The sequence below is a fragment of the Ahaetulla prasina genome, chromosome 1 (assembly GCF_028640845.1).
Source record: "Ahaetulla prasina isolate Xishuangbanna chromosome 1, ASM2864084v1, whole genome shotgun sequence".
NCBI lineage: Eukaryota > Metazoa > Chordata > Lepidosauria > Squamata > Colubridae > Ahaetulla > Ahaetulla prasina.
This window is the reverse complement of record NC_080539.1, coordinates 34,073,605-34,098,961: the sequence shown is the minus strand read 5'-3', so window position 1 is coordinate 34,098,961 and position 25,357 is coordinate 34,073,605. Positions and strand designations below refer to the sequence as shown.

The window sequence follows — 25,357 nt, the reverse complement described above, 5'->3', positions numbered from 1 at the left end:
GCATAAAACTATGCTTTCTATGGAGAAAAGGGATAGAGAAAAGTTCCTCCCTCTTTTAATAGTAAAACTATATCAGAAATAGATATATCTGAACACTTGGATATATCCAAGGAGACAGTGATTCAGTTTCACTTTGTTGATTGTAAGAATCTCATTGCATTACGATTGTTTGGCAAAGGGGAAGAAACAAGGGGAATAGACTTACTCAGTGGTCCAGGAACCCAGATTAAAGTGAGATAGGCTTTCAGTGTATTGCATAGTTTTGCAGTTGAAATGAGATGTAATATAAAAAATAAGTGACAACATTTGAATAGAGCAAAAGAGAAAGTCTTGGGAGGAGAGAAAGAAAGAACGAGTGAAGGTAAGACATAAAAATCCAGCATTAAGAAAAAGGAATAGAATAAAATTAGTATTTTTATCTGCCTTTCCATATATTTGAGAGGACAAGAGTCATTCACACCTACCAGTTCTTCATAAATAAAATTATTCTTGGTGGGTAGGAGAATAATATACCATATGTTGCAAACCCATTCAAAGAATAAAAATAGTAAGAGAAGCTTTTGAAGAACAGATGGATGGATGGGATGTATGTTAAGTAAAAATGTTGACTTCTTCAAAAATTGTAAAAAAAAAAGAAAATGGAAATACTTACACCCTTAGAGACCCAAATACTTTTCATGCTTTGCTGTCTTCTTTCCCTGGGACATACTGTAGCCACTTCTCAAAGTGCTGCTGAGTACTGAGCTTCCATTTGATTGTTCCCTGGATTTCGTGCCCATCTGTCACTAAAATCTGGACTTGTTTCCTTTTCCCATTCCCTATTTCAATCTATCCCTCTCTGACAAATCTTGCAGCATTTTGTATCATTAAAAAAAATAAGTCTCATGTATGTAGATTTCTGGCATTTTCTGAAATAACCCATCTTTGGAAATGAAAACAAAAATGGCAACATAACTCCAGAAATTTAGCAGGAGGAATCAGGAGTATAACTGCATGAAAAGATTTCATTAGCAGTTTCTGTCACACATAGGAAAATTGTTGCTTGACTTGTGTGTGTGTGTGTGTGTGTGTGTGCTAAATTAGCTCATCTCCCACAGTTCTTTTTCCTCTCACCAGTGAAAAGCTGATTAACACAGAATGACAGAAATAGGGAAGGTTGGGCTGCATTGCAGAGATGACATGGAAAAATGCAATATCCACAATTTTTATAATATACTATAGACACATCTGAGGTGGAAAAATGTTAATTAGGCCAAGTTATTTTTCTAATTTTCTGCATTCGATATATTTAAGAAGATAATCCCATTCTTCCCCACCCAGAATGAAATCTTGCAAATGTATGGAAGGGAATTAGGCGATTTCAAAAATGCTGGGATCAAAAATTAGATTATATATTGGATTTCTATTTCCACCCCAATGTACTTGTGAGAAAGGAACTTTCTCTCATGTCATTTTTGTGTGATCCCTTGATCCCTATATCATCTTCCTTACCACCGGAGCAGAAGAATATTAGAAAGTGCTTGTCTGATGATAAATTTCCTTTTCTTGATTCCTGGCTTCTCATATATTATCTATCTGCCCAAGAAGACACTTAGGGCATCCAGGACTGATTACATCTAGATAAATTAAATAAAACCTACAGTATATTAAAGATTTTCAGCACTAAATAAAATCCTACACACATACAGTGCTAAGTAGAACTTATTAACATGATTATGTTTATCATCTTTTAAAAGCCAAGGAATCAGTTCCAATGTTAACACACAAGAATAGGCATTTGAATATGGGACTAGATCAAATTGCTGCCAGTCATGGCTAGGACAATTGTCTTAGCTGTAACTGGGATGGTTATCTTAGTCATAATAGGGAGTAAGGGAAATCAGCCCCTCGTATCATCCTGGATTTCTCAATAGCTCTGTCATTCCTAAAGAAATTGCAATATCAGCTTCCCAATAGGACGGAATGACTTTGGGAGACAAGGCAATGAGACTCAACCAAGGTGACCGTCAGAAAAAAGCACCCTGCCGCAGAAATGTGGGTGGGGCAAGAGGCTCAAAAGAGACTCTCCCTAATTTGAGGACTATAAAAGAGACCCACAGGCTGGGGAGAAGGGGAAGTACTTTCAAGTTGCAAGATTCTGTTAATGTAACTTATAATAAAGTAGAATCAGTTCATTTGGTCTTGTTTCCTGTCTGGTCTATTTCATTAGGTGAATACTTTTTGCAGATTCTTCAATATTTACTATCCAAGTCAGACAAAGTCCAGTTTTATCACTGACAAAGCTAATAAATACTTTCAAATAGTTTCTGCTGGGTCCCTGTTTCTTGGGGATTCAAATCAAATGACCTGAATTGCCCCAGCCAAGAGATATTGGCCAGATGGGAGTCTACTAATATAATAGAATAAGAAACCTTACCGAATCTAAGGATTTAATTGGACAGCTAAAAATATTGAAAATTCTGATGGAGAGCTAATGAATAAATGAGAAAGAATGGGTGTTAGTTATAATTTCGACTGCTTCTCCCTTCTGTTTGATCCTTTGTTTTTATTCAGCTCAGACATTTGCCCATACTGGCTCAAAGATTGTTATTGCCACTGCAATCTGTTGTGGTTTTTAAAGCATTTTTAAGAAGCCAAGTATATTGGTTTCTTATAACTGCCCAAGATTAACTAAGCAATGTTTTTCTATAATAGAATGAGAAGCAAAAAATTAAGTTTACATATTTTTAGACAGAAGAAATGAATGAACATCAAATAAAAACAAGTTATTCTGAAGTCTCCAAGGGCGTTTTTAAAAACAGAAATACTCCATTTTATTATTTAAGATTAATATTGTTATATATCAGAATGTAAAATATTTTACATTTTAGTCTCTTAGCAGGACACGGACACAGACACACACATGGGAGGGGAAGGGATAAGGTCAACAGAAGCAGAAAAAGTTATAATCTTGATGTCCCACAAATATATATTTCTCCATTCTAATTCATATGAAACTAATTCCCAAGAAGGAGGGATCTCTTTTGCCAGCTGTTGCCATTAAAGGAAGAGCCATATATTGGCTGGCTTTGATGTCTGTATATGAGTGGTGCTTTTCTTTTTTCTTTTTATCTGGAAGCCCTGAAACACTGCTGCTGTTCAATTCTTTGTGATTTGGGGCTTTGTTTATGGCAAGAATGCACTGTTTGGGGCTGTAAATTTCATTGTGTTTTCTATCGTGCATTAAATTTAGGCTCAGTCTGTGATTTTAAGGCTTCGTGGCACACTTGAGGAAATCTGTTCGGTTTTTTGATGCAAAATTATTTGAGTATAACTTGCTGTACCATTTGAATTTTGTAATTTTAAATTCTACAGAGCATTTTGAAGATAAGAATGGGTTGCCTGAGGAAATAAATCCCAGAATATTTACCTAAATTTGCTTTTATAGATATTTTATTTAGTATGTTCTTTTTTAAAAAAACATGTATGAAAAAATGTGAACTTACATGCACTTATGCCCATGTTATGGTTGGTATTACAGGGCTGTATCCACTATTTCTCTTAGCTGGGTGAGAATTGTCCTTTCAGTTGAAGCCTTTTGTTTCTTGTTCTAAAAATAAACTTAAATTAAAACTGTGTTCTCATTGATGTAGAAAGAACACAATGGTTAGTTGACTGTAGCCTTTTGAACTGCTTATGTATAAAGTATAACCCCCTATTTAAAATAACCTTGTACAAGAAATAATATTTTTACTGGAGTTATATTTTACTGCTGTTTGTAATCCAGGGAGGGGCATCACCAATGTAAGACCAAAGTAATAACATCAATCTTTTTTTGGAATGTAGGTGGGTCTAAATGTCATTATGGCTTTGTGCACTTTTTTAAACAACTTAGATATAATTACTGAAATTTATTCTTTCATTGCATTCATGAAATAAACATAATGTTCAGTGGATCAATTTGTGCACCAACTTCAAGCTCTACACTATATGTGGCTAGATCATATCAGAAAACCTCATTCAATCCATTAATTGAAAACAGTCATCCGACATTTTTCCACTTCTAGGTCCAGGTTTTATAAACACTGCCAGGCTCATTTCACTCTTCTATTTTACTTCCATTTTGATAGGGCTAATTCAGTTGGGTAGAGCTTTAAGCAGATACTTTGCTGTGCTGTTGATAGAATGGCAAAAAGGAACTCTGCTATAAATCTTTTGGCAAAGATCTGATAAAGAAATTGGAATTTGTTTATAGTATCCTATTAGATGACTATGAACAACTAAATTGAAGGAACTCGGTGTATAATTGTACAGACACTTGAAAACATGTCTCAATAGTTTTAGAGCCTGGATGTTGTGACCCAGGCCCAAGTAGGTAGTAGGAAACTCAGTCAATGTAAAAACAAACAAACTTTATTAGAGCAGCTGAGAATTCATTCATTCTCAGCGCAGCCCAACTAAATTAAAGCAAATTCCTCCCAACACAATTCCTCAGTCCTATCACCAACCTTGGTCCAATTAGGCAAACTGCCAAAAGCCTTTCTTGGCAAAATTTCAGAAGACACCAATACAACGCAAAAGCAACAAGACAAAGCTATCAACGTTGTTTACCGGCAAAGAGCCCAAACGCTGTTGCTGGTCTTTTTAAGCCTTATGGGAGGGGCCAATCATCTCTTGGCCCTACTCCTGAGTCATTCTCTTTGCTTGAGCTGCTCTTTCCTTCTGGCAGCTCTTCTCATGCATGCATTCGGAACAGGCTCCTCCTGTTCCTCTGCCTCACAACTGTCAGCCTCTGGAGGCTCTGGAATCCGCACCTCACTCCCCAATGACCCTGGCCCCACCTCTGCCTCCAATGCAGCGCCCTCATCCGGGCATTCCCAGCCTCCAGGACTGGCCCCTGTTCTTCCTCAGCCTCATCGCTGTCTGACTCCGTTGCCAGCTCCACAGGCTGTTGGCAGACCACATCACTGGGCTTTTGAGTGACTTCTGTACAGTTTAGTCATATATATTGATTTGGAGGTGTAAAATTTAGCCATGTGTCTTAGTTAAGCCATCCTGTAAACTAATGGAAAATTCTTTCTCAGACAGCTTTTTCCATCTACATAAAAGATGTCTGGGCATGGTTATAGTATCCCATGTTTGTCCAAGTACAAAAAAAATTTCTTACATGAATTAGGGCTGGGAAGACTATTCCAAGTAGTAATGCTCAATAAGCATAGAAAGCTGATTGCCTTTTGTGGAGGAGAAAGGTGCTTAATGTGATGGACAATATGAAAGGATCAGGAGTGGTTAAGGATAACTTTAGATCAGGGGTGTCCAAAGTTGGCAACTTTAAGACTTGTGGACTTCAGCTCCCAGAATTCTCCAGCCATCTATGCTGGCTGAGGAATTCTGGGAGTTGAAGTCCACAAGTCTTAAAGTTGCCAGCTTTGGACACCCCTGCTTTAGATGATGAGACAGGACTAGTATCACCCAGTAATATCACAGGAGGCAAATGTCTCTTTTCTACTGAAACAAAAATGATCAGAAAAGGAGAATCTGGTTTCCTCCTGTTCCTCCTCATAGTGGGATGAGGGAAGAGTAAAATATAAGAGGCAGTCTCTTACACTAGGTAGTTCATTCCATTGCTAGTTTCTCTGACTTGCCTGTTCACATTTCTCAGTTTCTACAGCCAATATAAACTGAGTACTGCATTTGAATTTCTATGAGTTGTGTCAAAGAGAAGGCTGGCCAGCAATCATATCAAAAGGCGGGGGGATAAATGTTGGAGCAATGACAATCTATGATGCCAGATTCATATAAATATAACTAGCATTATCATCTAGTTTGCACATCGTTGATTGTTAGGATTAACCTTAGCAAACTTCATGTCATGTGGAGCTTTCAGTTTATTCCCCCGCTTAAGAGGAGTATATGAAATCAGAACTTTCCACGGATCAGTTTTGTTACCTCAAACCATGATGTGGCATGTGATTCACCCTCCTTAAACTAAAGCCCAGTGTAAACTCTGAAGCATTCATTTTACCAATATTATACTTATAAACCACAATTTTAAATCACCCAAAGAGGCTATCTCATTCAATCTATGAATGCAGTTTTCTCCTATCTTCATCCACTAAATATGTTGGGCATATGGCTAGCAGTAGCTGGGAGTTATTATTATTTATTTAATGCAATATATTGATATGCCCCTTCTTGCAGCTGTAAGCAGAAGTAAAAATGTAGTTTTTAAAACAATATTGAATAATAAAGCTTTATTCCTATTATCATAGAAAATGGAGAATTATTCTTTGAAAATACATACCAGAAAGGCATGAGTGAAGAATGGAGTCTTCAGTGGGTATCTAAAATATGTTAGAGTAGCTGCCTCTCAAATTTGAGGTGTAAGGGAGAGCTTACGAGAATGTAGTTGCCTCCATGAGCAGAAAGCAGATGACATTTAACATCCTTTGTAGATATAGCAGAATTGTTGGAGTTAAGTTCCAACCTATCTGAAGGGTATTAAACTGGAGAAAACACTTAACTGTTACTGTTTAAGATATAATGATAATTATAAGAGCACTGTGTTAATCTTGTGGGAAATTTTGGATTCCTTTTTTCAAAACGTATTTGTTTGTTGACCTTGTTATGCTTGTATCACTTCCAAAGAAAGTTCTTGTATTCAAAGCCAGTCAGGTTTCTTTTCACAGTTCTCCAAAACTCAATGCATATGTGGGTTTTCTTGAGCTAGTGTTGATTAATGTATTTTAAAGTTGCTATTTCCTTTGAACTTAAAATTGTGTTGTAAATGTTGTACCTTGATGAACGTATCTTTTCTTTTATGTACACTGAGAGCATATGCACCAAAACAAATTCCTTATGTGTCCAATCACACTTGGCCAATAAAAAATTCTATTCTATTCTATTCTATTCTAATATGTACATGTTAATCAGTTGTTTTTTTCTTTCCCCTCTCTTCTCCTACTATGTCCTGTTGTGTTTCCTCACGGAACTGAAGGAGCCAACCAAAGGTAAAAGATTTTTATAATACTGTGCAGCATTGGGTGGTGAATCGTGTTCAGTTCTTTGCCAAAATATTTTCTACTTTCTTTCCAGGTGTATTCAGTACTATTGTAAAAGGAAAGGGAAAACATTTGAAACAGCTTTTCCTTCTTTTTCTCTCTCTTTAAAACAAGCCACATATTACATTGGCAGCCGAGTCATGAGTCAGAAGAACAAGTCAGAAAACAGTAGTACATACTGAGGATTGAGCGTTATTGCAGGGTTGAAATGCTCTCGGATCGGGCGGGATCGCGCAATCCGGTAGCGATGGCGGCTGCTGGTTCGGAGGACCGGTAGCAAAAATCCCTGGCCCCGCCCCCCCTGCCTCTGCTGAGCCGCACCATCAGCAGAGGTTGTTTTTTTTTACTTTTAAAAGCTGGTTTTTCTTCAGCCGAAACAGGCCTTTAAAAGTAAAAAACAGCAGAACCTTACTTGTACTCTTACTTGTAGAAAATATGTTTTCTACAAGTAAGAGTAGAGATTCTAAGGCACTTACCTGATTACTGATGAACGCATGGCTCTCTTTCCAGCCCAAAAGCAGTTTCAGTTTCAGCCAGACAGAATCAATCGCTCAGCTAATCTATTTCCTCGGTGATCAACTGGCTGGCTGAGGAACTCTGGGATTTGAAGTCCACACTAAAATAAAATACAATAATAAAATAAAATATTTGTGCAGCTTTCTGAGATTTGGTGTGTTTCTGTAGTGTTTCATTCTAACTACACAAACACACAAAATCTCAGAAAGCTGTATGTGGCATATTGTGTGTGTGTGTGTGTTAGTTGTGTGTGTGTAAAGTGTGAAAGTTGGTTTTTAAGCTTTTTGTGGCTGTGTGAAGTGTGAAGTGCAGCTGCTTTTACATTGTGTGTGAGTCAGTTGTGTTGTGTTGTGTGTGTGTAAAGTGTGAAAGTTGGTTTTTGAGCTTTTTGTGGCTATGTGAAGTGTGAAGTTCAGCTGCTTTTACATTGTGAGTCAGTTGTGTTGTGTGTGTGTAAAGTGTGAAAGTTGGTTTTTGGTACCTCTTATTGTTTTTTTATACTTTGTTTATTATTTTTATTATTTATTGTTATTGGCCATGCCCACCAAGCCATCTGACCATCAAGCCACGCCCACCAATTAAGCCACGCCCACAGAACTGGTAGGGAAAATTTTTAGATTTCACCCCTGGGTTATTGGTAAAAGAGTGCTAGATTGTGTTTTTTTTTTGTTTTTTTTTGTATTTTGGTTTTAGAGTCATTTCCTCATCCTTGCAAAGACTCAGATTGCAATTGTTATTTCCCAGTAGTTTATTTATATTCTGCAATTGAAGAATAGCAATAGACTTATATACCGCTTCACAATGCTTTTACAGCCCTCTCTTTAAGTGGTTTACAGAGTCAGCATATTGACCCCAAATCTGGATCATTTAATCCATCTCAGAAAGATGGAAGACTGAGTCAGCCTTGAGCCTGGTGAGATTCGATCTGCCAAATTGCAGGCAGCCGGCAGTCAGAAGAAGTAGCCTGAAGTACTGCATTCTAACCACTGTGCCATAAATATAAACATATATATTTATAATGCATTTCTTGTTTATATCTCTGCAGGTGTTTGCCTATGATCACTGCTTCTGGTCTATGGATGAAACTAATAAAGAAAAATATGCAGGTATCATTGTAACGATGAACAACTCTGGTGGGAGGAAAATTGGCATGGCTTTAGCAATCATTTGTCAAGTTAGGAGTTAGGAGATGTAAAGGTCGTCTCCAGAACTTAAGAGAGCTTCCTCATTGCCAACACATTTCTAGAAGAAAAAAATAAATAATTTTTAGGACCAGCATCATTTCTCCCTCCCTTTCCCAAAAGATTCTCAAGCCTATTTCTGAAGAGCTGTCAGTTGTGATTTCCCTCTATTATAAAGCACAGCAGTTAGAAGACACCAAGTTACTTTTGCATTATTATCATACAAAAGAGAACAAAACATTTTTTGTATTATTATCATACAAAGGAGAACAAAAGGCAGGAACAATAAAAAAAAAAACCAGAAGAAGAAGATGTAGTCTTTATATATCCACATCCTGGACCTTACAAAGGACAGATTGGGATCAGATGTTATTGTTAGATTTAGATAGCATGTTAAACTCTAAATTCAAGTTAACAAAGCACAGTTGTTGCATGTTCGTAATATCTTATGCCTAAAAAAATATATACATTATGATTTAACATCCTGATCTGGATTCCCATAACATTCTGAATTCCAAATTATTCAGTCTCATTTTCGCCTAATCCTTTGGCCTGAGATTGAATCAATTAACCATAGTCTCAAAAGCAGAGATAGGATGGGTTCAGATTCCTGTTTAATTAATGGAGGTCATCAATTTATTACCCAAATGAATTGCACAAAATGGTTGTGAATATAAAACTGAGTAACCTCTATACATAAGGTTCTTGCGGGGGCAAGGGGGGGGGCGGGATAGGTTTGCCTTGAATTCAAATAGCAAAAAAAATAATGGCTCTGGTTTTTTTGAGGTCAGAGGTTTCTTTTTTTCATAAGATATGTTTCAATATGATTCATCCGGTGCTGGTTAAACACAGAGCAACTCCAAAGGAAGTTACTGGATACCTTGGTCTAGTTAAGATGAGTATCTGCTCTGTGCTTTCCATTGTGGGTGGCTCCATTGATTTTGGATGCACATGAAAAGCATTAAATGTTTTCACACATTAGAAGTGTTTGAAGCTTTTGAGCATTTTAACAAAGGTATTTTTTTTATTCTTCCTCCCCACCCCCCATAATTTGAATCTTTTTGTTCTAATTTTAGGTCAAGATGTTGTTTTCAAGTGCCTTGGTGAGAACATTCTCCAGAATGCCTTTGAAGGTTACAATGCGTGCATTTTTGCCTATGGACAGACCGGTAAGCATTAGCAAGGTGGACATTGAAGGACAAGAGGAAATGTGTTAGTTTTGAACAAATTAGGAACAGTATCAAACAACACATCATGGTAAAAGAAATAAGTCATAATTTAATTATTCATACTTCCCTCAATTTCAAATGCTGGTTTTGATTTCTTATGTGTTTTTCACTACAATAGAATGATTATCCTATTTCCTCCCTTATCTGTCTTGAATGGCTTATATTCACATTGCCTTCATTTCAGGCTGTCAATATAGCCCATTTTTTAAAATTTTTTTTGATAACCTTAAGTAATATAATGCACATCTAAACTGCAATAAAAGAAAAACAGAAAAAGAGACCTGGTGTAATATCGATAGATAAAACTGTTGCAGTGGCTCCTTGAATCAACCCTGATTCTTGGTAGTTTTTTCTTGACAACTATTTTGGAAGTAGCCAAAAAAGCACAACAAAGAATGATCTTTCTGCACCAACTCAGAAAGCTCAAACTACAAGGAGCTGCTGATACAGTTCTATAGAGGAATTATTGAGTCTGTCATCTGCACTTCTATAACTGTCTGGTTTGGTTCTTCAACCCAACAAGACAGACACAGACTTCAGAGGATAATTAGAACTGCAGAAAAAACAATTGCTACCAACCTGCCTTCCATTGAGGACTTGTATACTGCACGAGTCAAAAAGAGAGCTGTGAAAATATTTACAGATCCCTCACATCCTGGACATAAACTATTTCAATTCCTACCCTCAAACCAACGCCCTAGAACACTGCACACCAAAACAACTAGACACAAGAGCAGTTGTTTCCCGAATGCCATCACTCTGCTAAACAAATACACTGTCAAACTATTTACTAAGTCTGCACTAGTATTAATCTTCTCATCGTTCCATCTCCTTCCACTTATGAGTGCATGACTTTAACTTTGTTGCTTGTATCCTTATGATTTATATTTATTGATTGTTTCCTGATTGCTTATTTGTACCGTATGACTATCGTTAAGTGTTGTACCTTATGATTCTTGATGAACGTATCTTTTCTTTTATCTACATTGAGAACATATGCACCAAGACAAATTCCTTGTGTGTCCAATCACACTTAGCCAATAAAAAATTATGTTCTGTTCTGTTCTGTTCTGTTCTCTTCTGTTCTCTTCTGTTCTGTTCTGTTCTCTTCTGTTCTCTTCTCTTCTCTTCTCTTCTCTTCTCTTCTCTTCTTCTTCCTAGCACTCAAAATCACTCAGCTATTTTTTGTAGGCGATGACTAGGTTGAGCCTAAGGGTGGGGTCAAACGCATCATGGCATTGGAATCGCTATGCCCCAATAAGAGACCTATATCTAGCACACATCCTTGAAGTGCATTGACTCTTATCTGGTGCCAATTTGCCTTGATTGTTCAGATTCTTGCACATAGGTAGTATAATATAAACTTGTAGTACTTTTAAACTCTACCCTGGTTCCCTGGCTACTTGCACCTGACAGTTTTATGCTATGGGAGGACTAGAACTCAGATTCCCCATTTCTAGTCTGCTCCCTTTAAGCATTACACTAAATTGGCTTTCATTAGAGGAAAGTATACAATACCAAAAGCCAATTAAAAAAATACCAATTTATTTATTTAACTGAGTTTTGTAGCTGCACAATTCACATATAGTGGCTTAATATTAGAATGATTGGGTTGGGGTGAAAGGAGGGAGTTTGGGAATTCCAGGTAAAAAGTCCTAGTCCAGCATATTCAGCTACAAAACTTGAGTCAACCACAGAGCAGTTAACAGTCAAAACAAGCAGATTATATGGGCTGCATAAACAGATTATATGGGCTGCATATAATCTGCATATGCAGATTATATGGGCTGCATAAATCAAGATCATGTGAAATGTTAATACCATTTTATAATGCCTTGGTAAGGCCACACTTGGAATATTGCATTCAGTTTTGGTCACCATGATGTAAAAAAGATGTTGAGACTCTAGAAAGAGTGCAGAGAAGAGCAACAAAGATGATTAGGGGACTGGAGGCTAAAACATATGAAGAATGGTTGCAGGAACTGGGTATGTCTAGTTTAATGAAAAGAAGGACTAGGGGAGACATGATAGCTGTGTTCCAATATCTCAGGGGTTGCCACAAAGAAGAGGGAGTCAAACTATTCTCCAAAGCACCTGAGGGTAGGACAAGAAGCAATGGGTGGAAACTAATCAAGGAGAGAAGCAACTTAGAACTAAGGAGAAATTTCCTGACAGTTAGAACAATTAATCAGTGGAACAACTTGCCTGCAGAAGTTGTGAATGCTCCAACACTGGAAATTTTTAAGAAGATGTTGGATAACCATTTGTCTGAAGTGGTGTAGGGTTTCCTGCCTAAGCAGGGGGTTGGACTAGAAGACCTCCAAGGTCCCTTCCAACTCTTTTGTTGCTGCTGCTGCTGTTGTTATTATTATTATTATATGGGGAATAGACTATCCTTTAGATCAGAGGTGGGGAACAATGGCTTTTTTATGACTTGTGGACTTCAACTCCCAGAATTCTGGGAGTTAAGACCACAAATCATAAAGGGGTTATCATTCCCCACCTTTGCTTTAGATAAATTGATTCAGAATTTAGCTTTTTAAACACATTGAAGAACAAAGTAGTTATATTTCTTAAAGCTATCCCACAACATTCTGCCTATTTGCCATAATTGAAAGCAAAGATAGCCAACCTATAGACCCCTAAAGATTTTTTCTCATAGCCCTTAGTATATGCCAAAAATTAGCAAGACCAAAATGTTAAGAGTTTGGGAAGGATTTTAAGAACTAAAATAGAATTCTCATTAATAAAATCCAAATCTTTCTGGATCAAATTGAGGGGCTAGTTAAAGAGGAAAGTATTTCTCTGAGTCTCTACAAGGCTCCAGGCATCAGTTTTGCTGCTTAACCCCACCTACCAGAAGAAAACTGAAAATTTGATCTTACCTATTTATATGTTATTACCCCACAACCACAACCACTTTCCGAGACCAGCTGCAGAAATGTTGTTCACTCCTCCTTAAAATGCTAAATGAATGAAACCAACTATGGGAGCTTATAATTAGGAGCCAGATGTTTTATTGACATTTTAAAACAAAAATATTAATTTTGACTGTACTCCTAAGGGCTGCAGCTTAATAAAGGTAATATGAAAAACAGTAAGGTTAAGAGAAATAGAAGAATGAGAGGGGGGAGGAGAAGGGGGAGAAGGGGGAGGTAATGGGGGGAAACAGCTTGTATTTTTGCTTTCCCATTAACCACTGAAGATACTGGCTCCTATAGGCACAGAATAATAAATAGCAAGAGAATATTTATGGTAGCCATGGATTGAGGACAGCAGTTTCCTATTCTTGACTTTCCTTGATATATTTTGTTTAACTTATATAGCAAACAAAAGAGCTGGAGATCCGGGATAATATTGGTTATGTAGGGATGCAACCAGATATAACCCTTATTTATCTACCGCTTGATTCTTTTCCACATTAAGCAGATAAGCATCTCCTGACAGTGGTATGACTGACCTTGACCTAACAGCACGAGGAGACAGTTACAGTGCTCCAACTCACCTATGCAATTTGACAAACCAGTTTTGTATATTTACAAATTTTTTTTCCATGTGATCAGAGAAAACAAGATCGTTATAGTAATTTATTTATCCAGCCCAGTCCATAAATTCAATTAGACTTGGTTTATAGCAGGTTTATAGAATCATAGCCATTTTTATTTACACTCTGTAAGGCATGAAATGTCTGCCTGTAGTGCATTTGTAAACGAACTCTTTCCCTTGAATTCAGAATAATAATTTTGCTTCATCTTTTCATCACTAATAATGGAAGAGTTACGGAGACGACTTCCGGTGTCCAGGGGCAACGGGTCGTCTGGAGGCTTCTCTTGCCCCCAGCGCTCGAATCCGGCCGCCGCCGAGGCCCCCAGGGGCCAGGTGTTCCGAAAAGGACACCTGCCGCACGGACGGCTCGCCAGGGGTCTCCCAGCCGACATACAGGACTGGGGGGACCGATGCTGGCGCGTCCTAGGCTCGGCGGGGTTCGGAGGCCACGGGCCACGGCCATTACTTTGGTCGTCGCCTGGGCCGCTGTGCCCGGTGACACCGGGGCTTTGGATTTATAACTGCAGCAGCCTGGTGGTGAACAGGGAACGGAGAAGAATTGAGGAATGGAGAAGGGAAGGGGATATCGGTAAACGCGAGTGGAGTGCTCCGGAGTGCGGGGGGGTTTTTCTCCCCTGCGGCTGGAAGGAGCACGAGTCATTCTGGAGAGAGGAGAACTTAAAATAAGAAGATTACTGGTTTTGTGGAGCTCTGGAGAGAAGAGGTGATGGAGAAATTTAGGAGGGAGGGTTTGAGGCCCCTCCCTCTGGGGAACAGTGGTGGCGCCCAGCTTCCGCCTTCACTATGAGAATTTTGATGACATCACTTCCCTTCGGCTTCCTGGTTGACTAACTGTACTCTGGACTCGTTGCTCCTGTGAGTGCCCCCTGGTGGATCCGGAGGAAATTACAAGGATACTGTGCTTGCCTGAGGATTTTGAAAATTTTTTTTTTAAATGGCAAAGGTCAGAGACCAACTGCTGGAGAGATGGAGAGAATTCTGGAAAAGTTATCCAATATGGACAAGAAACTGGATGATTTGCAAAGAGGCCAAATGGAAATAAGAGCAGAAATTGTGACTATCCAAAAGGATTTAAAGGATACTCAACAAGTCTCAGCAGAAAATAAGCAGAAAGTGGAAGGTCTGCAGGTGAGATGCGGGCAGTGCAGAAAAGAGAGGAGATGACAGGCAATGCTGTGCTTGGACTACAGATGGATAAAATGTCTTATTTCCTTAGGTTTCAAAATTTGGAAGAAGTGGACCAAGAAGATTTGAGAGATGTTGTGACTAAATTGTTGGGAGAATTTCTTGGGAGAGGTGTTGATTTCATGAATTGGGATGTGGATCGAGTTTATAGAGTTAATTCACAATATGCACGCACGCATGCAGTTCCCAGAGAGGTTCATGTCAAATTTGTGAGAAGAGAGACGAGAGATGAAATTTTTAGAAAACATAGGAGTGGGGCACTGACTTATAGGGGCAGGGAGATAGCCATTCTGAGGCAGATTCCCAGACAGGTACGTGAAATGAGAAAGAAATATTACTTTTTGTCAAGCAAATTGTACCAGAAGGAGTAGGCTTCAGATGGCTGATGCCAGAGGGATTGATGATTTTCCGGGAGGGCATTACGAAAAAATTAGTACAATTGCGGAGGCTACGGCCTACGTGGAGGAACACAAAGCCCTCCTGGAATCAGATGACCCAGGAATTGAAGAAGGGGAGGTTATAGACCATGGGGCGGAGGCGGCTGCCGCTGTTGCGGCCCTGGAGGTGGGTCAGGCTGAACCCAGAGTTCTGAGATCCAAAACTAGGAAGTGATAAAGATATTTGGTATTGTGTTGGTTTTCCTTATTCTCTTTTGTACGATATTCTGTTTATTCTTGACCCTTCTTTATTGCGTATGTAAGATTTGTAAACTTAACTACTTCGTGTCACCTGTTTGCCATATGGCTGTTGTATGTGTTAAAAAATTTGAGTAAAATTCTTATCTTGTATAAGAAAAATGAAAATTTACCATACCTGACATGTATTTGTATAAACCTTTTTTGACCAATAAAAACTTTTTGAACAAAAAAAAAAAAAAAAAAATGGAAGAGTTACCTAAATTTTCTTGTAGATTTATTTCTAAAGGTCCTCAGAGAGACTTCATGGGCTTTCCCGCCATTTTTAATTTCTTAAAAAAAATGTTTTCTTTCTCTTTTATGCAGGATCTGGAAAATCCTACACAATGATGGGCACGGCTGATGAACCTGGCTTAATACCTCGGCTCTGTAGCAGTCTCTTTGAAAGAGCCCAGCAAGAGGAGAGCGAAGAGCAGAGTTTTAAGGTGGAAGTATCCTACATGGAGATTTATAATGAGAAAGTCAGAGATCTCCTGGACCCAAAGGGGTAAGGAAGGTTTTTTGGGAACACCGAGATTGCAGGCAACCCAGTAATCATTTGATGGGAGTGGAAGTCTCGTTCTTCTGCATTCCTCACAAGGTCAACATGCATTCCTCCAGAACAAAACCAGTAATTTTTGTTTCTGGGTATGAGCCTTCTCTCAGTAATTAAACATGATTTGCATGCAGAAAGAGCTATATTTTGTTCTAAGCCTCCCTATATAGGCTTGGAAAGCAATAGCAATAGCACTTAGACTTATATACCACTTTACAGTCCTCTCTAAGCGGTTTACAGAGTCAGCATATTGCCCCCAACAATCTGGGTCCTCATTTTACCCACCTCAGAAGGATGGAAGGCTGAGTCAACCTTGAGCCTGGTGAGATTCGAACTGCCAAATTGCAGTCAGCCAGTGGTCAGCAGAAGTAGCCTGCAGTACTGCACTCTAACCACTGCACCATCATGGCTCTTGAAAGAGTCTTCATTGGAATTTAAGAGAGGTACTGTCTTTTGCTTCACCACAAGAACTCAACCAGGTGAATCTATGCTATGACTCACTATATGGCTGGGGTGCAAGTATTCAAGTGGCTCCCTGCCCCCATCCCCAAAAAATTATTGAAGTCTTGCTGAAGTTCTCAATACTGAAATAGACAGGATTCTAGCATTCCCAGACAAGGTTTAACACTTTTTCTTTACTCGTTTAATTTAAAATTAATTAATTTTTAATTTAAAAAATTAACAATTTTAATTGTTTTTAGAATTGTATTTATTGTATTTTTTGTTTTTTTTTTTTTGTTTTTTAAATGCCTGTAAACCGCCCTGAGTCCTTTGGGAGATAGGGCGGTATATAAATATAAACAATAAACAATAAAAAAAATTTTTTTTAATTTACTTATATGGGTCTGCCGAGTTTTTTTCAAAAATAGTGTTGGCAATTTTTTGCTGCCAATCCTAGGTGTAAAGGATTTCTTGTATTTCATGGAATTTGTGGTCCAACTGGGAAGTCCATGATAAGGTTCTTCCATGCTTTCTTTAAAAACGTATTGGTAGATGGAGCCCAGACTGAGCAGACGTGAATTGGATCTCTCATCCTGGCCCTTTTCTGTTAACTATACCCAGCAATTGTGGGGGAGGGAAACATAGGTATCTTAACTATTTGAGTAGGCTTTTAAATCTCAACATCTCAGGGTAGTTCAAAAACCTGTTAAATGTTTTAAATAGTTGAGCTATATGTTGCCTGTTATCTGGATAATATGCAAATAGGAAAGCCTCTGTCTTTTTTCTTATCTTTGTGTGATAGCATTTTTGTTGTTGAGAATTTCAGCTTGAGAAGACTGAATTAGTTTCCCCAAGCTGGACAGTGAAATTGGTCAGCCAAAAGCATCTTTAAATGCTGGACACAATCCAGTCAAAATTGAAACCTCATTTGAGGTTAAGAGAAAAGGTCTAAGCAAGTGTGAATCAGCATGACTCAGAAGTGCCTCACTGACAATAATGCATGGACAATATTGCCCATTTACATTCTGCAAATGTAACATCTTGTTCTATGTTTGCTTTCAAACAGGAGCCGTCAATCTTTAAAAGTCAGAGAGCACAGTGTTTACGGACCTTATGTAGATGGTCTTTCAAAACTAGCTGTTGCCAGTTACAAGGTAAAGAAATCCATTATAATAGGCTTACCGAATAATGTTTAGTGGCGTGGTTATCATCACCCAGTTATTTATATACCTCTTTTCTACAAGAACATGTGTCCAAAACAGCTTACAATACATTAGAAAATAATAGTGAATCAGTTAAGATGTAGCAACTCTAATCTGTTAAACTGGGATTTCTCAGCAAGCAAAATCACCGGAAGGAAGGGCCCAACCAATTCCCCTCACTAGTGATTTTTGCATAGGATCTCAGGAAGGGAAGTGCAGGAATGAAGTTAGTGGGAGGGAAAAGAAAATCTCATGCTTTCCCCATCTTCTCCATGGTCTGTTCAGGATTGATGAGAGGGAGTATCACAGTTTCAGTACATTTAAACAGATCTTGGACCGATTGATCTGTCTGGCCTAGTGATCCTTGTGCTTGGTTAGCAATGGCTTTCCAAGATTAACGGTAGAAGTCACCTGCACATATTTTTTTTTACAGAAGATACTTCTCCAGTGTTGTATTTTAAGATTAAGTTTGAGATTCCCTAAAGGCAAAGCTTTAACAATTGAGGTCCAGCATCACCAGAAGCAAAGATAAAGTGTTATTTGAAATACCATTATCTTGTTTTTAATATCTTTGCTGTATCTGCACAACCAATATGTTTCCGCCCGCAGTGTCCTTGCACTTATGAACTGCCCTTTAGGAAGCTCTCCTCCTTGGAATGTTTATAACTCTGAAGCTAATGAGGCATACTAACATTATTTGTTTGCCCCCATCTTCATTTCTGCCATATAAACCCTGTAGGCGTTAAAGCCCTGTAATGCTGCAGAAATCTGCTGAATTAGAACTCCTGTTGTATGCAACCAGCATTGCTACATTAGTTGATAGTGGAGGATATTTTAGTCTGTTGCATTCTAGTGGAAATCAGAATGAAGAAGAGGAATATTAAGGATCATCGGCTCTGATTTCATAACCCAGCTCCTATTGATTTGGCTGGCTCAGATAGTTAAAAAGGGGTTGAGTTGATTAACATTTGAATGGGAGACCATTTGAATGGGAAATATCAGCTGAAAAAACATCTGAGAAGGAGGCAGTGGTAAAACCACTTCCATATTATTGGCAAATAAAGTACCTGGAGGGGAGGGTGCAATGGCTCAGTGGTTAAAGACACTTTAAGGTTCGAGACCCAAGTGGCTAAAGACACTTCAAGGTTTGAGACCCAAGTGCTGGGTGATGAGTGAGCTCCTGTTACTTGTCCAAGCTCCTGCTCATCTAGCAGTTTGAAAAAATTCAAATGCAATTAAATAAACAGGTATCGCTTAGGTGAGAAGGTAACAGCATTCTGTATACCTCGGTGCATAGTCATGCAAGCCACATGACCATGGAAATGTCTTTGAACAGCACTGGCTCCCTAGGCTAAGAAACGGAGATGAACACCATCCCCTAGAATTGGAAATGACTGGACAGGGGAAACCTTTACCTTTAAATTACCTGGATGTTTTCATGAAGTCATCAGGAGATCTTATCTTTGCCTTTAAAGAAAGAAGAGAAAGAGCTTGCAAAACTGGTTTAGCAAGTAATTATGGTAGGCTTGTTTGCAGAACTTTAGCTATAGCCTTAAGTGTCTGAGAATGTTTGCACTTCAACAATCTAACTTGGGACTCGTCAAAAACATAAGGAAATATATTACACAGAGTATGAATCATTACTCCTGTTCAGCACTTGTGCTCTGTTGCAGACCAAAAGCCCTTCCCCCAACTTCAGTGTAAGTTTAAAGCAAATTTGCACATAATATTTTGATTACCGGTAAATTGTTCTGTTTGTAACTTAGAATTTGAATACTGGTTTTGTTTTGCTACCGTACATAAAATGTAAGCTTTATTGGTTGGCTTTTGCAGTAAACTTGCTGGGTAGCAACCATCTCATAAAATCATCCAGTTGAAAATGACCTAAAGGTCATTTAATGGGTGCCTTTGGTACTATATGCTCCGGAGACCTCTGCTTAAAAGCCTCCAGTACTCCAGTCCACCATTTTCTAAAGCCATCTGTCTTGGTTTCTCTCAACTCACCCTGCAACAGAGTAATAATAATAATAATAATAATCTACTATATAAAGCTGTTGTAAGATTTAATGAATGATGCATGCTTAATATCTTAAGCATGCATCTATGCACATGCATACATCATGTCTTACCTTTGTTACTCTTCCCCAGTTTCAGTAGGAGAATGTCTCTTATTCAAATAAGGACATTAAATGTACTGAATGTAAGTAAGACCCAACTAGTTCAGATACAATACTTATATTTTAGCTGAAAATTTTAATATGTCTTAATGAAAATACTAAGCAAAACTGTAACTGGGGATCATCAGGCCTTACTCCTAGAGTAATGATTTTGGAATATATTGAGATGCTCAGTGAGAGAATATGTCTTTGACTAAATGTCTGTGGAGATTTTCAGTCATCCAGGTCATCCAAAGGTGCTTTTTCAAAAGGCAATTGGACTTTGTTTTTTCTTGAAGATGTTTCGCTTTTCATCCAAGAAGCTTCTTCAGTTCTGATTGAATGGTGGGGAATGGAAGGATTTATATTCCCTTGCTGTCATCTGTGAATAGGCACAGATAAACCTCCAAGTGGCCTCAACGACTCTCAAAAAGAGTCCTAATGACCAGATGACTGCAAGGAATATAAATCCTTCCATTCCCTACCAGTCACAACTGAAGAAGCTTCTTGGACAAGACCTTGTTATACTCACTGAACATAGCATTCTCTAACTTCTTGACAAAACCGAGACTTCAGTGACTGGGACAAGACATCACATTAAGCTGTGGTTTGTTTCAATTATGATTTGTTGAATGAGCCACATGGCTTAGTCCAGATCTCAAGTTACGCATGAACTTCACTATAAACACAATACGTTTTGTGATTCTTTTATTTAGGATATAGAGTCTTTGATGTCTGAAGGCAATAAATCTCGTACAGTTGCTGCAACAAACATGAATGAAGAGAGCAGTCGATCCCATGCTGTTTTCAAAATTATCCTCACACACATATTGTATGATGTAAAGTCAGGGGTGAGTTCTGCAATTTGCAGTGCAGATAAATAGCAGAGATCTATTTTTAAAAAAAACCACTGTTTTATACATGCCATATCAAAACAAATATTTTTGTCAGAATTTTACTCCTGGTTTGCTTGCTTTTAGAATAAATCTTGTTAGACTGGGGAATCTGTGCTCCTCAGATGCTCTTCAACAAGGGGTGAAATCCAGCAGGTTCTGACAGGTTCTGGCGAACCGGTCGTGGAAATTTTGAGTAGTTCAGAGAACCAGCAAATGCCACCTCTGGCTGGCCCCAGAGTGGGTGGGAAAGGAGATTTTGCAATATCCTTCCCCCAGGAGTGGGGAGGGAATGAGGATTTTGCAGTATCCTTCACCTAGAGTGTGGTGGGAATGGAGATTTTGCAGTATCCTTCCCCAGGAGTGGGGAGGGAATGGGGATTTTGCAGTATCCTTCCCCTGCCATGCCCACTAAGCCAGGCCCTCAGAACTAGTAGTAAAATTTTTTGAATCCTATCACTGTGTGTATCCCTGAGTAATTGAATGATTCCGGATAAGCCAGAGTTCCCCAACCTTTCCAGCTTTGCGGACCAATGGGGAGGGGGAGAGGAAATGGTTCCCCACAAGCGACGGGGCATGCTTACTTTCTGCTTACGCAAATGGAGCACGCATACACATGCTGACCCGCTGCTCGCACATGCGCTCATCCGCTGCTTGTGCAAGTGGGTATGTGCGCGTGCACCCTCACCCACCACTTCCACGGCCTGGTTCCAAATAGCTCAAGGCCTGGTAGTGAGTGGCAGCCCAGGGTTGGGGATCCCTGGTATAAGCAAAAATCTGCAGACATTATTGTCTGAATATATCCTAGTGAAATCCTGTAACCATTATTTTGGTTATTTGATACTTGGAAAATTAAAACTTGCCAACATCCAAGTTAAAATATTCAGCCCTCTAGTCCTCATTCTGAAATAAAATAAGCTTTATTATTTTATTAGTGGAGGGAGATTCGTATTTTGTTACCTTTGCCTTTAATCTCTCTTATCCCTTTGTTTTCCCCCACCAGTAAAATCTAGATTGGCTTTGGTCACATTCATTTGTGCTAAATGTTAACTTGTGGCCTGGTGATTAGGGAGAGCTGCAATTTATTGTAGAAGGCATGGGAGACGTCTCTGTAAACTCTTTTGAATGGGCAAATTTGTTATACAATAAATCATTTATGATAGCATTAAACAGTCTATACTTAACATCAAGATCTTTTCCCTTTAACTGAGAAAAAGTATGAAGGGTATTTTGTTGAAGAAGTGATATGTCATTGGGCTAAATGCTATTTTCGTTCCACAGACCTCTGGTGAGAAAGTAGGCAAGTTGAGCCTGGTTGACCTAGCAGGCAGTGAAAGAGCAACCAAGACGGGAGCTGCAGGCGATAGGTTGAAGGAAGGAAGCAACATCAACAAGTAAAGTTTACCTTTTTAAGGAATTAAAATATTTTTAAAGGGAGGGTGAAGGCCAAAGTCAATATGTCGTAATGTTCTTTACTTATTCAGAATGACAACAAGAGAAAAAAAAGAAGCAGAGTTCTCCTTTGACTTTTCTCTCCAACTTTTCTTTAAAGCAGGGGTCTCCAACCTTGGCAACTTTAAGCCTGGTGGACTTCAACTCCCAGAATTCCCCAGCCAGCTTTGCAAAGCTTTGCAAAGCCTGCTTTAAAAGAAACAGGACTTCCTTCTTCTCTTCTCTGAGACATCAGAAATTATTAGATTAGAAAACAAGAGGAAAAATTGAGAACTATTTTTTGTCTGGGTTCTATTTATATGTTAGTTAATGCTTAGGCAATTTTATCCCTAAAAGCAAAGGGCAAATTAATAGCAGGGACCAGCTATTCTTAAGCGTATATCTGATTCTAGTCACCATAAAATTAAAAAGAATCTTTTTCTCCCCCAATGCAGATCTCTCACAACTCTTGGGTTGGTCATTTCAGCCCTGGCAGATCAAGCTGCTGGAAAAAATAAGAACAAGTTCGTTCCATATCGTGACTCCGTGCTCACCTGGCTACTCAAAGTAAGTGAGCCATTATTAAGGAGGTCAAGCAAGACAACATTCTCTGTTTCGGGTCTATTTGGAAGGGACAATAAAAGATTGCAGCTGCTGATTTCAGTAGCTCTGCGAATAATTCTCCTCAGGAAGCTCTCTTGTTTCTTCAGGAGTAGAATTTCCTAGCTTTCTGAGAGGGTTGGATCACTTTAGGTGGCTCCCCACTCAGTTCCTAATCAATAGTGCATTATCTTAGTCAATTTGCCTGCAGCTGCATCCACAGATTTTCTACCATAAAAGCTTTACCATGGCTAGCCCACTGGCTAGCATCAGAGATGTTGCTTTGAATTGTTAGCCAATGATGTCCATTGAATATGAGTGTGGATTGCAATAGACATGTCAGTTGTAGCTCAAGAGAAAGGATTGAGGGAGGTCAATCTCCTAAAAATTGAAAGAGTCACAGAATTGACTGTGCACTGTTTAAAAAAAAAACCTGGCTTGATGTTTACAGAAGAATGCAACTAGTTTGGAAGAACTTCAAACAGGAACAAAATGCTGGCAGGAGTTCAGAGACACAATCTGATTGCTAAATTTTGTTGCTACCTGTGGGCTAATGAAATATATTAATGCAAATATTCAGAGACATTATATTGTATATATATCCAAATCTGTCAATGCTGACGAGGATTTTTAATTTAACTTTTTATAGCAATACCTGGTTCTCCAGAGCTGGGAGGAAAAAAACAAGCAAACACTTGCTCTTCTTGAACACTGTTGCAAAGTCTTTATGGATATTACACTAATAAACTTAACGGATCCCTTGCCGGTGACTTCTCATAAGCAATTTCTCAACTGGTATTCAAACATGTAAAGCCTTTGAGTAGACAGCCAACAGTTCCTTTTGGTTATTATGGCTAAATCCTATGGATTTGGTTATTATGGCTAGCCCTTCCCTTCCTAAAGCTTATCTTACCTCTGAAAAAGCCTGTTTCTATATTTGCTGGCAATAAACTCCATAAATTCCTCTTTCAATAATAACTGTAGTACAGATAGTCCTTGATTTATGACCACAATTGAGCCCAAACTCTCTGTTGCTAAGTGAAATGTGTTAAGTGAATTTTGTCCCATTTAATGACCTTTCTTGCCACAGTTGTTAAGTGAATCACTGCAGTTGTTACATTGGTCATATGGTTGTTAAGTGAATATAGCTTCCCCGGTGACTTTGCTTGTAACAAGGTTGGAAACGGTGATCACATACTGCATCCAGTTTTGGTCACCACACTATTAAAAAGATGTTGAGACTCTAGAAAAAGTGCAGAGGAGAGCAACCAGGATGATTAGGGGACTAGAGACTAAAACATATGAAGAACAGTTACAGGAACTGGGCATGGCTAATCTAGTGAAGGGAAGGACAAGGGGAGACATGATAGCAGTGTTCCAATATTTGAGGGGCTGCCACAGAGAGGAAGGAGTCAAGCTATTTTGCAAGGCACCTGAAGGCCAGATAAGGAATAATGGATGGAAACTGATCAAGGAGAAATTCAACCTAGAAATAAGGAGAAATTTTCTGACAGAACAATCAACCAATGGAACAGAAGTTGCCTTCGGAAATTGTGGGAGCTTCATCACTGGAGGCTTTCAGGAAGAGATTGGACTGCCATTTGTCAGAAATGGTGTAGGGTGTCCTGCTTTGGCGGGGAGGGGTTGGGCTAGATGACCTACAAGGTCCCTGCCAACTCTGTTAATCTGTAATCTCTACCTCAGGGTACTGCAACTGTCATAAATATGAGTTATGGCAAATATGAGTTGCCAAGTGTCCAAATTTTGATTATGTGACAGTGGGGATGCTGCAACGATTTTAAGTGTGAAAAATGGTCATAAGTCAATTTTTTAGTGCCATTGTAACTTTGAACGGTCAGTAAATGAACTGTTGTAAGTCAAGGACTATCTGTACTATATGTTTGTTCTTATGCATCCTGAATTTGTCACTAATTTCATTTGGTGTATGCTAGAATTATGTGAAAGCTTTCTCTCACTGCTACATTCAAATTATGCAAGACAAATTGATCCCCCCCTCATTTTTTTTATTGACGTTGTTAGTTGTGAAGTCGTGTCTGGCCCATCACGACCCCATGGATAACATTCCTCCAGGCCTTCCCATCCTCTTCCATTTAAACTCAATCTTTAAGCTTTCCCTTTTTAAAAAATCCCAATAACCAAAGAGTAGAAGTTTTAAGTCTTAATTACTTGCACTGGGCAGGGACCTGAATTAATTGTCACTGTGTGAGTCACTATGTGAGGTGGGTAGCCTATACAAATGTGATGAAATAAAAAGGCTTTCGAGAGTTCTTCCAATCTGCAGGTTATTTAAGCCTTCCTTCATAATTTTAAACTTTATTAATATTATGCATTATTTTAATTGCTCTTTTCTGTACCATCTGTAGCTTAACATCAGGATGCTCATTTTTTGTAGGGAGGGGTGTGGGGGCAGGGATCATGCACCCCAAAATTGACAGTTCCAGAACAAAGGAGTAAGTGGGGACAGAATAAATTTAAACCCAATTAAATTTGGATTACCGTATATACTCGAATATAAGCCGATCCGAGTATAAGCCGAGGTCCCCAATTTTACCCCAAAAACTGGGGTAAACTGGGGACTCGAGTATAAGCCGAGGTGGAAATGAGGCACCTACGGTTGAAACCTCCTCCCTCAGCTGAGAAGGCTGGCGGCCCCCGCCCGCCTCTC

At 38.8% G+C, this 25,357-nt stretch overlaps 1 protein-coding gene across 1 annotated transcript in view; it reads left to right on the top strand.

Moving 5' to 3' along the window:
• KIF13B (kinesin family member 13B) overlaps positions 1-25,357 on the top strand; it is a 161,062-nt gene that overhangs the window by 41,245 nt on the left and 94,460 nt on the right. The window contains exons 3-10 of the mRNA XM_058164468.1: positions 6,977-6,989; positions 8,602-8,662; positions 9,814-9,906; positions 15,720-15,900; positions 17,456-17,543; positions 20,464-20,598; positions 21,922-22,034; positions 22,527-22,638. Coding sequence (XP_058020451.1) covers positions 6,977-6,989; positions 8,602-8,662; positions 9,814-9,906; positions 15,720-15,900; positions 17,456-17,543; positions 20,464-20,598; positions 21,922-22,034; positions 22,527-22,638 — 796 coding nt within the window. The remainder of the gene's footprint in view (positions 1-6,976; positions 6,990-8,601; positions 8,663-9,813; positions 9,907-15,719; positions 15,901-17,455; positions 17,544-20,463; positions 20,599-21,921; positions 22,035-22,526; positions 22,639-25,357) is intronic.